Raw genomic sequence first — 15,158 nt, 5'->3', positions numbered from 1 at the left:
TCTGCAGTTCCTGGCACAGGACAATGCCCTGTAGAGCCATGCTATTAAGCTCTGTTTTCATCTGGCCGGAGAGCATAGCCAATTGTTGGGGGCGCCCATGGTGCTGCCCCACCCAACAATCTATTGATGACCCATCTGGGGAAGCCCTTTAAATGAGCAGGAAGTCACTACAGCTTCGTACTATGGCAGGAGCTGCTTCTGATGCCTTTCATTCAATATTGAGTTCCTACCAATTTTAGCTGGGTACATTAGTTACATATTTTCTAAACTGAAATCGGCAATGTCAGGAATGGTCAAAGGCCCCATCAACACGTTTTTTCATACATGTTCTAGTTGCGTTTTTCATGGCTAGAACATGTGCCCACTATATTTCATGGGCACGTTCAGATGTCGGGTAGATCCAGCCCCCCAACATACCAGAATCACACTGGTGGTAGAAACAGATGTAGGTGCATAGAAATTGAATCCTGCACATTGTAACACTTTAGTTTTCCCCACCAATGATCATGCATCAAGTGTATGTATATAAAGATATTATAGTTAAAAAAAGGGGTTTTGTACAGTGTTAGCCAGTTGATAAAATCTTGATCTGTGGGCAAAACAAGATAATCTTAGTTATGATGATTTTGTTTATTGCTATCAAAAATAAAATAAATGATGCTACAAAACAAGCTTTCAGGACTTATACCATGCCCGAGGAAGGGACCTAACCGTTTCTGAAGAAACTAATATATACACACAGAGGCATTGTATAAGAGATATTGGTCCTTGGAAGACCCTGTACACTGCTGGATCACTGTCCATGTAAGCTTTGCATTTCGCTTAGACCTATGGCTGTATATTCCCCATGGCTGATATTTTCACTGTCCCACACAATGATCTTCTGGCCAGCAGATGTGGAGTGAGATCTGCAAGAGAAAAGGGAGGCCTCAACCTCCTATGTGAAGAAAAATGTCTCCTATGTGGTCTCTCGATTTGGCTTGGGAGCTTGGATAATGGATTAGATGCAGTACACATTCCATATTTATCAGCACTTATACTATATAGCAGAGTTGGGGGGTTTTTCTGCAGTCAGGTAAAGATGTTTTGACTTTTTTTTTTCGTTCTCCTGTGAGCCTTTGTTTGTTTAGTCATGGACCTGAATCTTTTTTTTTTTTTTTCTTTGTTTTCTGAAACTCTTGAATTGGAGACTGTCTTCCTTTAGAAGTCTCCACGTAAAACACATGGCTATGCCCATATCTGTTTTGAATTGTTTACTTTTAAAAGCACAGATATGGGCATAACCATGTGTTTTTGAACATTTTGCTTTTTTTTTTTTTTTTTTTTTTGTTTAATGACTTCATATTGATAGGTTATTGGCCTGATAATATTTTACACATGACTACTGATGCCCGGTTTGTGGTCATCCACTGAACGCTCTTGGCTTCGGCTACTCGTGCATTCAGAACTAGTCGGCACCATGAATTCAAGCATTACAGTATGCCATCATGTAGTATGGAAGTAATTCCTCTTATACCCCATTGTTCTACATAGTATCCCATCTGCAGTGTGAGGATGTCATTTGAGGCATGACTTTCCATGATGGAGGAGCTCACTGTAAAACATATGACCAGCCTTAGAAGGCGCATTTTTTGTCATTTAAGGCTTCTTTCACACTAGCGTCGGAATCTTCCGACGCTAGCGTTTACTGCATTGCACAATGGGTGCAGCGGATGCATTTTTCCAGCGCATCCGCTGCCCCATTGTAAGGTCCTGGGAGGTAGGGGCGGTCCGTCGGGAGAAAAAAACGTTACATGTAGGGTATTTTCTTCCGACGGTCCGCCAAAGCACGACGCATCTGTTGCAAGACGGATGCGAAGTGTGCCAATCCGTCGCAAATGCGGCATCAATAGAAGTCTATGGGGAAAAAACGCATCCTGCAAGCACTTTTGCAGGATGCGTTTTTTCTGCAAAACGACGCATTGTGACGGATTTAAAAAAACGCTAGTGTGAAAGTACCCTAAGAATTCAGGTTTTCATTATGGTAAGATAATGCAATTTGCTAAATCGCAACTCCAGCTTTGACAGACTGCAGTCTTTATGGGGAGTGGGGCCATTGATCTTAATATTGAGTCATAAAGCATCTGTTATTTCTGATCTACTCCTTACTCACCCCCCAGCTCTCTAGATACAAATGCCAAAGGTAAACCTAAAGTGATGTCAATGTAGTTGAATTGTTCACCGAGTACACTAGTATGGATAGGATTGGCTGGACTGTAATACAAGCTGTGAATTTGAATCAGGCCAGGATCAGGTAATGTATTAAAGGCTACCTACCTATTAGGATGAATTTCTAATGCATTATTTTTATGGTTTAGTACCAATAACTTAATTCAAATATAGTATAGGAAAAGTGATCACCTCCTTTTTCATCAGGTCCTGATGTACAGTGGTCAGCTAGATGTTATAGTCGCAGCTCCGCTTACTGAACGATTCCTGCAAACTGTACCTTGGTCAAGACTTGAAGAATATAAGGCGGCTGAGCGGTCAGTCTGGAAGATCAGGTCAACAGACACTGAGGTGGCTGGTTATGTCCGTGTGGCTGGAGAGTTTGCTCAGGTAAGACACCACCACGATGAATGTGCCATAAAGTTTTTACTTAAATGATATGGCTATGTGCAGCATGGTCTATTCCCCAAAAAGTCAATACTGTTTCTCACATCCTGCATAAGTGACACAAGTCCATTGTAAATATGTATACATGGCAGTCCAAAGAAACCTCTTCGGTCATGAACTATTGATCTATCGAGGTCACTGCTAATAGAACACTGAATTAAGAGGGCTTATGGTTTCTAAATATTAGCCTGTCCTCAAATATGCCATCCATCTTCATCAAATCTCATGATCCACATGTCTATACATAGACAGGTTGAGGTGTCAGTAGCTAGTGGAGCTGTAGCTAGCTCTTCATGAGCTTTATGCACTTTCTGTATGATTGAGGATGAATAAAATAACGATATTTTGCCATCCTGAAGGATAGCGGGGTGAAGGATCTGGTGTACAACCCACTACGATCTCTAGCATCGTATGAGAAAGGGCTTGGATGGATATGGAGCCCTTTGTATAGGCATTCGGCTTGATAAAGTCTAGCAGACACTGCAAAGGAAAAGTGGTTTGAACATTTTTGATGAGGACTAGTTACTTGGCAGCTACGCAAACAATGTGTGAGGTGCACTGCCGGACCATGTAAGTCATTGTCCATTTGTTCAGTGAAAAGGGCTCGATGCTGCTTCCCGGAGCCCTGATACCTTGGTGCCAATGGTCAGCTCTCCAGGGCATTGTATAAAATCTGAGAATCTACCACCTACTCACATCTTTGACTATTCACGCTCTCAGAAAATGGTTAATTGTTGTGCAGAAGCTCTAAGCAATTGATTTATACCCCACACAATTACTGCAATACCTCCAAAGAAAATCACTGTTGGGATTCTGATATATATATATATATTCTAGAAGAAAGTTGTCGACTATACATGGCTGAAGTCTGCAATATAACGATAGGGTTAACTTATGAGCATGAGAATCCCACAAAATAAAAACCATATTTACAGTTTCCATCTGCTGCAGTTTATCAAGGGGCTGCTGTTGGCTCTACAGGGTGACATTTGGTCTTCTGTGACCATGAGGAGAAGAACAAATACACGGGGAAAACATGAGGATGTGATCATCAGACTCTGCTTTTTTCTTAACTTCTAACCTTGATAGGAGTAGAACACAAAATTTTGTAAAATGTGCCCTGATTTTCTCTCCAGTGACTTGATCCAACAATTATCAATTTAGCCCAACATTCAAAATCATTCACAAATTATTACTATACATAGAAATGTATCTGTCATACATTTACGAACTTCTCGGCATGCATAGAAATGGATCTAATTTGTGTCTTTGCACTTAATGTTGCTAATTAAAGGCATGAAGTTATGCAAGTTGGCTCACAGAACTAAAACGATAAACCCATTTAGATGGTCTGATCATGGGCATGAATACTTGTTTCAGATGAGCACGTTTAAAAGGTCTGATAATAGCGACCCTCTATTGGCCATTAAATAAGCAAAATGCTTGTTTTAAGGGTACAATTTAAGCGCACTTTAAAAAATGTAACTTGTAAGTGCATCACAGCAGAAGTCCCATATTCACTGGTTAGATAACATTGTTCTGTATGCATTGTTTACATGATCTATCGTTCTATGCACAGAACTAGGTTTCTGGTTGTCCTGCAAATTATGGTAATCAGCAATCTTTAAACAGATCAGCAGTCTCTTAACTAAGATCAGGCAGTGCAAGAAGGGGACCATTAAGGGTATGTGCACACGTTGTGGATTCCATTGTGGATATTTCTGTGTGGATTCTGCAGGTAAAATGACCTGCGGGTTTGATGTGGATTTCGCCTGCATTTACACCTGCGGGTTCCTATTATGGAGCAGGTGTAAAATGCTGTGGAATCCGCACAAAGAATTGACATGCTGTGGAAAATCCGCAGCGTTTCCACGCTGAATTTTCCGCATCATGTGCACAGTGGATTTGGTTTTCCATAGGTTCACATTGTACTGTACAACACATGGAAAACTGCTGCTGATCCGTAGCCAAATCCGCGATGTGTGCATGTAAGGAGGTGAAGCACAATGAGTCTGGGGGGTGGTTACTTTCTCAGCTCTGTGCCTGGAACCATTGAGCTGTGCTGCAGGTTCCCGAGGGGACAGACTTAGAGACTGGTATAGGAAGAAAGCCAGGCAGAGAGCGGGAAAGGCACGCAGACAAGAGACAGAGCAGCGTGAGCAGAGATCAGAGCATGGTGCAGCTGCGCTCTGGGAGAGAGAAATCCCCCGGTCAGAGGACAAATACAGGGAGATTGTCCAGAAAGACTGCATCTTGTGAGTACCTGAAAGCCATATCTGCTGTGAATGGTGAGGGGCGCTTTGAGAGTACAATTGTACCAGGAATCAGTATTTATACGGGCCAGAGACTGTGATTCCTGGTACAGAGACTTAACCGTGCAGAGCCCCTGTTTCCTGCTGTGCTGTAAAGGCTAAAGACTCGGAACTTGTGCATATCTCATTAACTCCTGAAACCCAAGGCAGCAGGCTCCTAGAGACTACTCAGCCTACGGAGAACAGAAGAACGACAAGTGCCGCTGTTTCTCGGCGCCTACGTAGGAGAAGACAACCCTTCAAGCAAGTCCCCATCAGACTAAGTGTTCTTTTCTCAAGAAAATTCCTGCTTAATTCTGTCACTGTTTGACTCCCATATTTTTGCACTGTTTTATTGCTAGTTATTTTCCATTGCTTCCTCCCTGCGAGGAGAACCTTATTACTGTTATTAAACCCCTCAACTGTTGGTCTGTCTGCTCCGTGGTGACATACTCAGTACCTGCATATTACATGCACATACCCATAAATGTGTTAGAGCGTGTGTATATATGTGTACCCCATCAGCTACTCCAATTTAATGTTTGACCCTCTAAAGAGCCTTGCAACATGACCAAGGATGAATGGCAAGCCAGATGCTCATGCAGACTGTTCTACATTGAAGGGGTAAAATACTGAAACATGTGGAGTCTATTGCCAGATGGGCAAAATTAAAAAGTTAAAGCAAAAAGCCAGCTCTCCCCCTGCCATGTCACCTCAAGGACATTGCTCTCAACCAGCTGATCTGTGCTTTGCACTGATGAGGGGTAAAAGCATCAGTGTCTGCAGATTAATTTCTGGCATGGTATTTCTCCCTGATCAGGTTGCTAGAATTAATGGATCATGGACTTTCGATAGCTGCTCCATAGGTGGTACTTCTTCTGAGCAAACTTTCAAGTGATTCAGCCATATTGTTGCCTGCAAGATTCCATACCCCAATAATCAACTGATGTCTAGGAAGAATCTTGTCTTTTTGTTTGTTTTTCGCTAAGGGGAGCGATCACCTGAACCAGATATTATTTATTTATTATACATTTTTATAGCACCATTTATTCCATGGCGCTTTACATGTGAATAAGGCAAATATAGACAAGTACACATGAGTAAAACAAGGCACGCACACAAGTACAGGAGGAGAGGACCCTTCCCGCGAGGGCTGACCGTCTACAGGGGATGGGTGAGGATACACTAGGTGAGGGTAGAGCTGGTCATGTGGCGGTTCAGTAGACTGGGGATCACTGCAGGCTGTAGGCTTGTCGGAAGAGGTGGGTCTTCAGGTTCCTTTTGGAGGTTTCCATGTTAGGTGTGAGCCTGATGTGTTGGGGTAGAGAGTTCCAGAGTATGGGGGAAGCACGGGAGAAGTCTTGGATGCGGTTGTGGGAGGAAGAGATGAGTAGAGAAGATCATGAAAAATTACTCCTTCCCCTTAAACAAAAACATAACCTTAAAATAAACTCGATTAAACAAAATCGAAGCAAGAAAAAAGGAGTGGGTGTGGATTTCAGCCACCGCCGGACCAGCAGGTGAGCGTGGCAGTTGCTGAGGTGAAACTGGCAGTTTCTTATCCAAATCACCCCCTCAGTAAGCTCCCCCCCCCCCCCCTTGCTCCTCCCTGCCTCATCCAAAGCGTGCCCCCTCTGTCCAAATTCAAAAGTACACAGCCTAAGTAAACTATTTAACCCCGACTTGCCCTTGCCCACCCTGAGGCTCTGCCATTCCCTGTGACCCTGTCATGCTGGCCTCCCTTGAGGGCCAGGGGCCCAGTATGGCCTTTCCTGGACATGCTCTTCTACATCTGTATAGCATCAGTGTAGCTATGGGAAATGGCTGTATTTGTACAAGTTTTGTGGAGTAATTATCTCATGTTGGCTGGTTGTAATTTAGGAATGTAGGGGGATGTGAAGAATAAGGGATGAGGGACTATTGTAAGGATGGGGTGTAGATTGGGAATATTGTTGTGCACTTTAATGTGGAATATTCTTTACTCTCGAACTGAAACTGTTTATTGTAACTTGTTCTATGAAGACTACCTGGCTCTTCTGCATAAGAAAATTGTGTTAATAGCCAACTCATTAGACACTGCCAAGTGGGTTTTACCAACAGCTGATACTGCGTGGTATCCAAAGTGCAACATACAGGACTTTCTACTTGTTTTCCTTTTAAAATAAAAAATGGCAATACTACACTAAATGGCATTTAGACAGATCCCATAATAAACTGAGCTCATTTGCTTCCATTTTATTTTAGGTCTGCGTCACGCTACTATAGATTATGGGTGAGTGCTATGCGAGGAAACATTGCATAGCACTCGGACCAGTGTTGATCTATGGAGCAGCTCACGTCTCCATTTATTTTCTCAGGTGTATTCGACATGCGTGTAAAATCGCAGCAGGCTGGCATTGTACCCATATTGTCTGAGACCCCCACTGCAAGACTATGGGTGCGAGAGAAAAAAATCGCACAGCACTCGGACAATGAGTGCTGTAAAATTTTTATTCAGTGTCCTTTTGATTTTACTGTATGCAGCATGTGAATTGCCAGATTTTCAGACAGGTTAAAATAGAATTGACAGAATACATAGATATATAGATGTCAGTGACACACTTGCTGTATATGTATGGTATATACACATATGTATATACATACACATGCAGCCGGCAAGTCATCAGCCACATACTGTAAAATCACTGCAGGAGCAGACAGGATAGATGGATTACATACAGTATATACAAATGGAATAAGTAGATATATAAATGTCTGACTAATACAATTGGTACAGTAGCTTACTGTTCATGTATTAGATTTTTTTTTCTGAAAAAATGGCGTGGGCTCCAAAGCAATTTTTGTAACCAGCAGAAGGAAAGCTGATGGCTGAGGGTCAATGTTTATAGCCTGGCAAGGGGGTAATACCTATGGAGCTTCCCAGGCTATTAAATTCAGCTCACAGCTGTATACTTAGCCTTTACTGGCTATTAAAATGAGGGACCCTAAAAGATGTAGGGTCCCCTATAATTAATAACCAGCAAAGGCTAAGCATATAGCTGTGGGCTGAATTTAATAGCCTAGGAAGGGGCCATGGATACTATACTATGGTTGCATGATGCGACCGTACAGCCTGTCCTCCAGCAGAGACTGAGCAGTGTTCTTGGTGCCTCCATGTGAACTCCTATTACTATGTGATGGCAACACGAGCATAAATTTCTCCTGCTCACGGTGCTGTCAGACAGGTCCTGTGAGTTCACAGCCAATGAACTCTCTTCACCTTTCTGATGTCAATGTGAGCTCCGTGGGAAAACTTCCTCCCCTTGACCGGCAGGTATTCTCAACCAATTCTACTTGCCCATTCAAATTGTAGGCTTGCAGCCCAGGAAAGACATGTTTGTCCATTATTGTAGGCTTTTTAGCCCAAAAGTGGCATGTACAGTAGGTTGGGAAGGGTTGAGACCCATCAGAAGTGTCACCTTGCTGTGCTTGATGGGCACACATGAATTGGCCAATTCATCTTGCTGAGGGACAATGCAGTTGGAAGTTATTTCCTTGGCATTCAGAGTGCGGATGTGCTTTTTTTTTATACATTTCTACATAGTAACAGGGTAACCTAGTTAGTAAGGCCGAAAAAAGACATTTGTCCATCCAGTTCAGCCTATATTCCATCATAATAAATCCCCAGATCTACGTCCTTCTACAGAACCTAATAATTGTATGATACAATATTGTTGTGCTCCAGGAAGACAGCCTTTTCTAGCTTTTGAAAACTGTAAATGACAGAATTGCTGTATGCAAAAGCACATGTTAGAATGCAGTGCGATTGCAATGCGATTTTTGATGTAAACTGGATGCTGGGTGTGAAATCAGTTTGTACTCGCATGACACTTGCGCAGCTTTCGGCAGGGAGACTCAGGCCGGAGTCACACTAAACATATGAAGAATTGGTACAACTCTTGTGTAGCACCATTAATTCCACAACACTTTACAGGCATAATTTTTCCCATTGGGGCTCAGTCTCTGGAGTGTGGAAGGACATACCAACTTGGAAACAAACTACTTAAATGTTTTCCTTGGCAGGATTTGAACCCAGGACCCCAGTGCTGCAAGGGACTGTGCTAACCACTGAGCCACCGTGCTGCCCTTGTGAAAAAGACCTTAATCACCATGGCAGATTGTGATTGGTTCCAATAGTCACATCTGTCATTCCGAATATGTTGACTAGAAGTTATTTTCCAGAATATCTGTATGTTTCCTGTTAATGTACCCATGTGACCCATTTACAGTGCTGTTCAAATTAATTGGGACAAAGCAAAAAATAGTGCACTGTTGCATACGAATTCTGAAAATTACTTTTTTTTCCACTGGCTAGTTAACCAATATTTATTAAATATTAACCCCTTCATGACCCAGCCTATTTTGACCTTAAAGACCTTGCCGTTTTTTGCAATTCTGACCAGTGTCCCTTTATGAGGTAATAACTCGGGAACGCTTCAACGGATCCTAGCGGTTCTGAGATTGTTTTTTCGTGACATATTGGGCTTCATGTTAGTGGTAAATTTAGGTCAATAAATTCTGTGTTTATTTGTGATAAAAATGGAAATTTGGCGAAAATTTTGAAAATGTCGCAATTTTCACATTTTTAATTTTTATTCTGTTAAACCAGAGAGTTATGTGACACAAAATAGTTAATAAATAACATTTCCCACACGTCTACTTTACATCAGCACAATTTTGGAAACAAAATTTTTTTTTGCTAGGAAGTTATAAGGGTTAAAATTTGACCAGCGATTTCTCATTTTTACAACGAAATTTACAAAACCATTTTTTTTAGGGACCACCTCACATTTGAAGTCAGTTTGAGGGGTCTATATGGCTGAAAATACAAAAGTGACACCATTCTAAAAACTGCACCCCTCAAGGTGCACAAAACCACATTCCAGAAGTTTATTAACCCTTCAGGTGCTTCACAGCAGCAGAAGCAACATGAAAGGAAAAAATGAACATTTTACTTTTTAGTCTCAAAAATGATCTTTCAGCAACAATTTTTTTATTTTCCGAATGGTAAAAGGAGAAACTGAACCACGAAAGTTGTTGTCCAATTTGTCCTGAGTACGCTGATACCTCATATGTGGGGGTAAACCACTGTTTCGGCGCACGGCAGGGCTTGGAAGGGAAGGAGCGCCATTTGACTTTTTGAATGAAAAATTGGCTCCACTCTTTAGCGGACACCATGTCACGTTTGGAGAGACCCTGTGTGCTTAAACATTGGAGCTCCCCCACAAGTGACCCCATTTTGGAAACTGGACCCCCCAAGGAACTTATATAGATGCCTAGTGAGCACTTTAAACCCTCAGGTGCTTCACAAATTGATCCGTAAAAATGAAAAAGTACTTTTTTTTTTTTTTCACAAAAAATTTCTTTTCGCCTCAATTTTTTCATTTTCACATGGGCAATAGGATAAAATGGATCCTAAAATTTGTTGAGCAATTTCTCCCGAGTATGCCGATACCTCATATGTGGGGGTAAACCACTGTTTGGGCACAAGGCAGGGCTCGGAAGGGAAGGCGCGCCTTTTGACTTTTTGAATGGAAAATTAGCTCCAATTGTTAGCGGACACCATGTCGCATTTGGAGCGCCCCTGTGTGCCTATGCAATGGAGCTCCCCCACAAGTGACCCCATTTTGGAAACTAGACCCCCCAAGGAACTTATCTAGATGCATACTGAGCACTTTAAACCCCCAAGTGCTTCACAGAAGTTTATAATGCAGAGCCATGAAAATAAAATAAAAAATTTCTTTTCTCAAAAATGATTTTTTAGCCCAGAATTTCCTATTTTGCCAATGGTAATAGGAGAAATTGGACCCCAAATATTGTTGTCCAGTTTGTCCTGAGTACGCAGATACCCCATATGTGGGGGTAAACCACTGTTTGGGCGCACGGCAGGGCTCAGAAGGGAAGGCACGCCATTTGGCTTTTTAAATGGAAAATTAGCTCCAATCATTAGCGGACACCATGTCACGTTTGGAGAGCCCCTGTGTGCCTAAACATTGGAGATCCCCCACAAATGACCCCATTTTGGAAACTAGACCCCCAAAGGAACTAATCTAGATGTGTGGTGAGCACTTTGAACCCTCAAGTGCTTCACAGAAGTTTATAATGCAGAGCCATGAAAATAAAATAAAAAATTTCTTTTCTCAAAAATGATTTTTTAGCCCAGAATTTTTTATTTTCCCAAGGGTTACAGGGGAAATTGGACCACAAAAGTTTTTGTCCAGTTTCTCCTGAGTAAGCTGATACCCCTTGTGTGGGGGTAAACCACTGTTTGGGCACACGTCGGGGCTCAGAAGGGAAGAAGTGACTTTTGAAATGCAGACTTTGATGGAATGGTCTGCGGACGTCACGTTGCGTTTGCAGAGCCCCTGGTGTGCCTAAACAGTAGAAACCCCCCACAAGTGACCCCATTTTGGAAACTAGACCCCCCAAGGAACTTATCTAGATATGTGCTGAGCACTTTGAACCCCCAAGTGCTTCACAGACGTTTACAACGCAGAGCCGTGAAAATAAAAAATAATTTTTCTTTCCTCAAAAATGATGTTTTAGCAAGCAATTTTTTATTTTCTCAAGGGTAACAGGAGAAATTGGACCCCAATAATTGTTGCGCAGTTTGTCCTGAGTATGCTGGTACCCCATATGTGGGGGTAAACCACTGTTTGGGCACACGTCGGGGCTCGGAAGTGAGGGAGCACCATTTGACTTTTTGAATACAAGATTGGCTGGAATCAATGGTGGCGCCATGTTGCGTTTGGAGACCCCCTGATGTGCCTAAACAGTGGAAACCCCTCAATTCTAACTCCAACACACCCCTAAACCTTATCCCAACTGTAGCCAGAACCCTAATCACAACCCTAACCCCAACACACCCCTAACCACAACCCTAATTCCAACCCAACCCTAACCCTAAGGCTATGTGCCAACGTTGCGGATTCGTATGAGATTTTTTAGCACCATTTTTGAAAAATCCGCGGGTAAAAGGCAGTGTTTTACCTGCGGATTTTCCGCGGATTTCCAGTGTTTTTTTGTGCGGATTTCACCTGTGGATTCCTATTGAGGAACAAGTGTAAAACGCTGCGTATTCCACACAAAGAATTGACATGCTGCGGAAAATACAACACAGCGTTTCCGCGCGGTATTTTCCGCACCATGGGCACAGCGGATTAGGTTTTCCATATGTTTACATGGTACTGTAAACCTGATGGAACACTGCTGCGAATCCGCAGCCAAATCCGCACCGTGTGAACATAGCCTAATTCTAAAGGTATGTGCACACGCTGTGGAAAACGCTGCGGATCCGCAGCAGTTTCCCATGAGTTTACAGTTCAATGTAAACCTATGGGAAACAAAAATCGCTGTACACATGCTGCGGAAAAACTGCACGGAAACGCAGCGGTTTACATTCCGCAGCATGTCGCTTCTTTCTGCGGATTCCGCAGTGGTTTTACAACTGCTCCAATAGAAAATCGCAGTTGTAAAACCGCAGTGAAATGCGCAGAAAAACCGCGGTAAATCCACAGCGGTTTAGCACTGCGGATTTATCAAATCCTCTGCGGAAAAATCCGCAGAGGACCAGAATACGTGTGCACATCCCGAACCCTACCCCTACCCCTAACCCTAGTTCTTACCCCAACCTTAGTGGAAAAAAAAAATTATTTATTTTTTTTATTGTCCCTACCTATGGGGGTGACAAAGGGGGGGGTCATTTACTATTTTTTTTATTTTGATCACTGAGATTATATCTCAGTGATCAAAATTCACTCTGGAACGAATCTGCCGGCCGGCAGATTCGGCGGGCGCACTGCACATGCGCCCGCCATTTTGGAAGATGGCGGCGCCCGGGAAAGAAGACGGACACCGGCAGGCTCGGTAAGTATAAGGGGGGGGGCGTCGGAGCACGGGGGGAGGCGTCGGAGCACGGGGGGGGGCGTCGGAGCATGGATGAGGATCGGTGTGCGGGTGGATTGGAGCACGGGGTGGGGGATCGCTGTGCAGGGGGGTGGATCGGAGCACGGGGGGGGATCGCTGTGCGGGGGGGAATCGGAGCACGGGGGGGTTTCATTGGAGCACGGGGGTGTGATTGGAGCACGGGGGGAGCGGACAGGAGGACGGGGGAGCGGAGCACTGGACGGAGGGGAGCGCTGCACAGATCGGGGGGCTGGGGGGGCGATGGGTGGGGTGGGTGCACATTAGTATTTCCAGCCATGGCCGATGATATTGCAGCATCGGCCATGGCTGGATTGTAATATTTCACCAGTTTTTTAGGTGAAATATTACAAATCGCTCTGATTGGCTGTTGAAAGTGAAACTGCCAATCAGAGCGATCGTAGCCACGAGGGGGTGAAGCCACCCCCCCTGGGCTAAAGTACCACTCCCCCTGTCCCTGCAGATCGGGTGAAATGGGAGTTAACCCTTTCACCCGATCTGCAGGGACGCGATCTTTCTGTGACACAGCATATGCGTCACAGGTCGGATTGGCACCGACTTTAATGACGCATACGCTGTGTCACAGGTTGGGAAGGGGTTAAAACTGGTTTGAATCAATGACTGGTAACCAACTTACGATTTTACTTATACAGTGCTGTGCAAATTAATTGGGACAAAGCATTTGATTCAGTCTGATTGTTGGGGCCTAGACAGATTTATATTATATATAATATCCTGGGTTCATAAAACAAGTGATCTACACGCTGATTTTAGAGGCACCCACATTTTAATGAATAGTCAAGGCGCTAAATGAAGACATTGTTACAAATTTTTTCATTGCTGAGAAAGTTGATGGCAGCTACTTTACTGAATTGTCATTTTCAAAAATTCATAGATATAATCTGTAATTAGTCCTGATAAAGGAAAAGCCGATTTCTCTGATAAGATAATACAAAGTTATGGACTTTCAAATGTGAAAAGTGCTGTTCTGCACTCTAGAAACACAATTGCAGTTCCTAAAGTACATCTTTTTTTCTTTTTGGGGGTGGGCGCTCCCAATATAGTTAAATGGAAATATACACCAAAATACCAGTCTCACAACATTTTTAAGCACCGTGGAAGGGAGTTTCATGAAGGCAAATCCACTTTGTGCTTTTGCTTGTTTGCTTGAACCGGTAACTTTTCCACTACAAGGGAAGAGAACATGGCTTCATACTGACTTAAACATCTGACTGTGAAAAATGTTCTGCCACATTAAAATGCTGCAATGTTCTGTGCCCCTAATGATTTCATGTATTTGCATGCTAATTGCATGTGTCCTATGTACTTGTACTGACTCACTTCATTGGTCATTTTTATTACTGCTGAATTAATCCATTTTCTTTCTTTTTCTAGGTAATAGTCAGGGGAGGTGGACACATACTTCCATATGACCAGCCTGAAAGATCTTTTGTGCTGATTGACAGGTTTATAAGTAACTGTACGGCCTTGAATTGTGAGATTGTGTTGTAATTCAATACCACTAGATCCTTTTTTTTCTGTAAAAAACTGAGTATGAAGAGTAAATATTAATAAAAAATTTTATATGAATAAAGTTGTGTTCTGTTCAATTTCATGTGAAAAAAACCATGTTTGTCTATGGTTCTTGGGTGCTTAAAATGCTGTAGTCACTTTTCCATTGGTAAAGTGTTAGAACTGAAAATCTAGCTCCTCCTAGAAGTAATGTCATTTTTAATGAAAGTATACCACCACATTTGAGCTTTTTTTTCACAAGTGTGCCCTTGGATGTATCCCTTTTCTTCCTTGAAAGATTTATCAAATCTATATTCAGTGCAGCATTTCATCCAACAAGCTCCGAGTAGAAGGAACATCTTGCAGCACCCCATACTTTTTAATAGGGTTGTGCTCATCCTTGCACAACGATTGAAGGTAAGCATTTACAATTTATATATTCTTTGTCAAATCTTGTGTGGCACAAAGTGCTTATAGACTAAATATCCCTTCCTGGCTGCTGACTTGCAATCAACACAACAAGACTGGTGATTACTTGTTATCCTAAGCTAACTATCAATACTCTATACTCCTTCTAGACCTGTCCTCTTCTTTCCACAGTTGACCACTGCCTCCTACTACAGGACTAGAAATAGGAAAAACCCAATGTGGCTAAACAAAGAAGTAAGACAGGCAATTAACAGTAAAAAGAAAGCATTTGCACTACTAAAGCAGGATGGCACCATTGAAGCTCTAAAA

General features: G+C 42.7%; 1 protein-coding gene across 3 annotated transcripts in view; it reads left to right on the top strand.

The window, feature by feature from the left end:
* LOC138642034 (probable serine carboxypeptidase CPVL) overlaps positions 1–14,496 on the top strand; it is a 133,790-nt gene extending 119,294 nt beyond the window's left edge. For all 3 annotated transcript variants that reach the window (XM_069729928.1, XM_069729925.1, XM_069729927.1), the window contains exons 12-13: positions 2,416–2,598; positions 14,304–14,496. In XM_069729928.1, the coding sequence (XP_069586029.1) occupies positions 2,416–2,598; positions 14,304–14,420 (300 nt within the window). In that variant the 3' untranslated portion in view covers positions 14,421–14,496. The remainder of the gene's footprint in view (positions 1–2,415; positions 2,599–14,303) is intronic.
* The last annotated feature ends 662 nt before the right edge of the window (positions 14,497–15,158 follow it).

The sequence above is a fragment of the Ranitomeya imitator genome, chromosome 6 (assembly GCF_032444005.1).
Source record: "Ranitomeya imitator isolate aRanImi1 chromosome 6, aRanImi1.pri, whole genome shotgun sequence".
Taxonomy (NCBI): Eukaryota; Metazoa; Chordata; class Amphibia; order Anura; family Dendrobatidae; genus Ranitomeya; species Ranitomeya imitator.
Note: the sequence above shows the minus strand (reverse complement) of the source record. Positions and strands in the feature narration are given on the sequence as shown.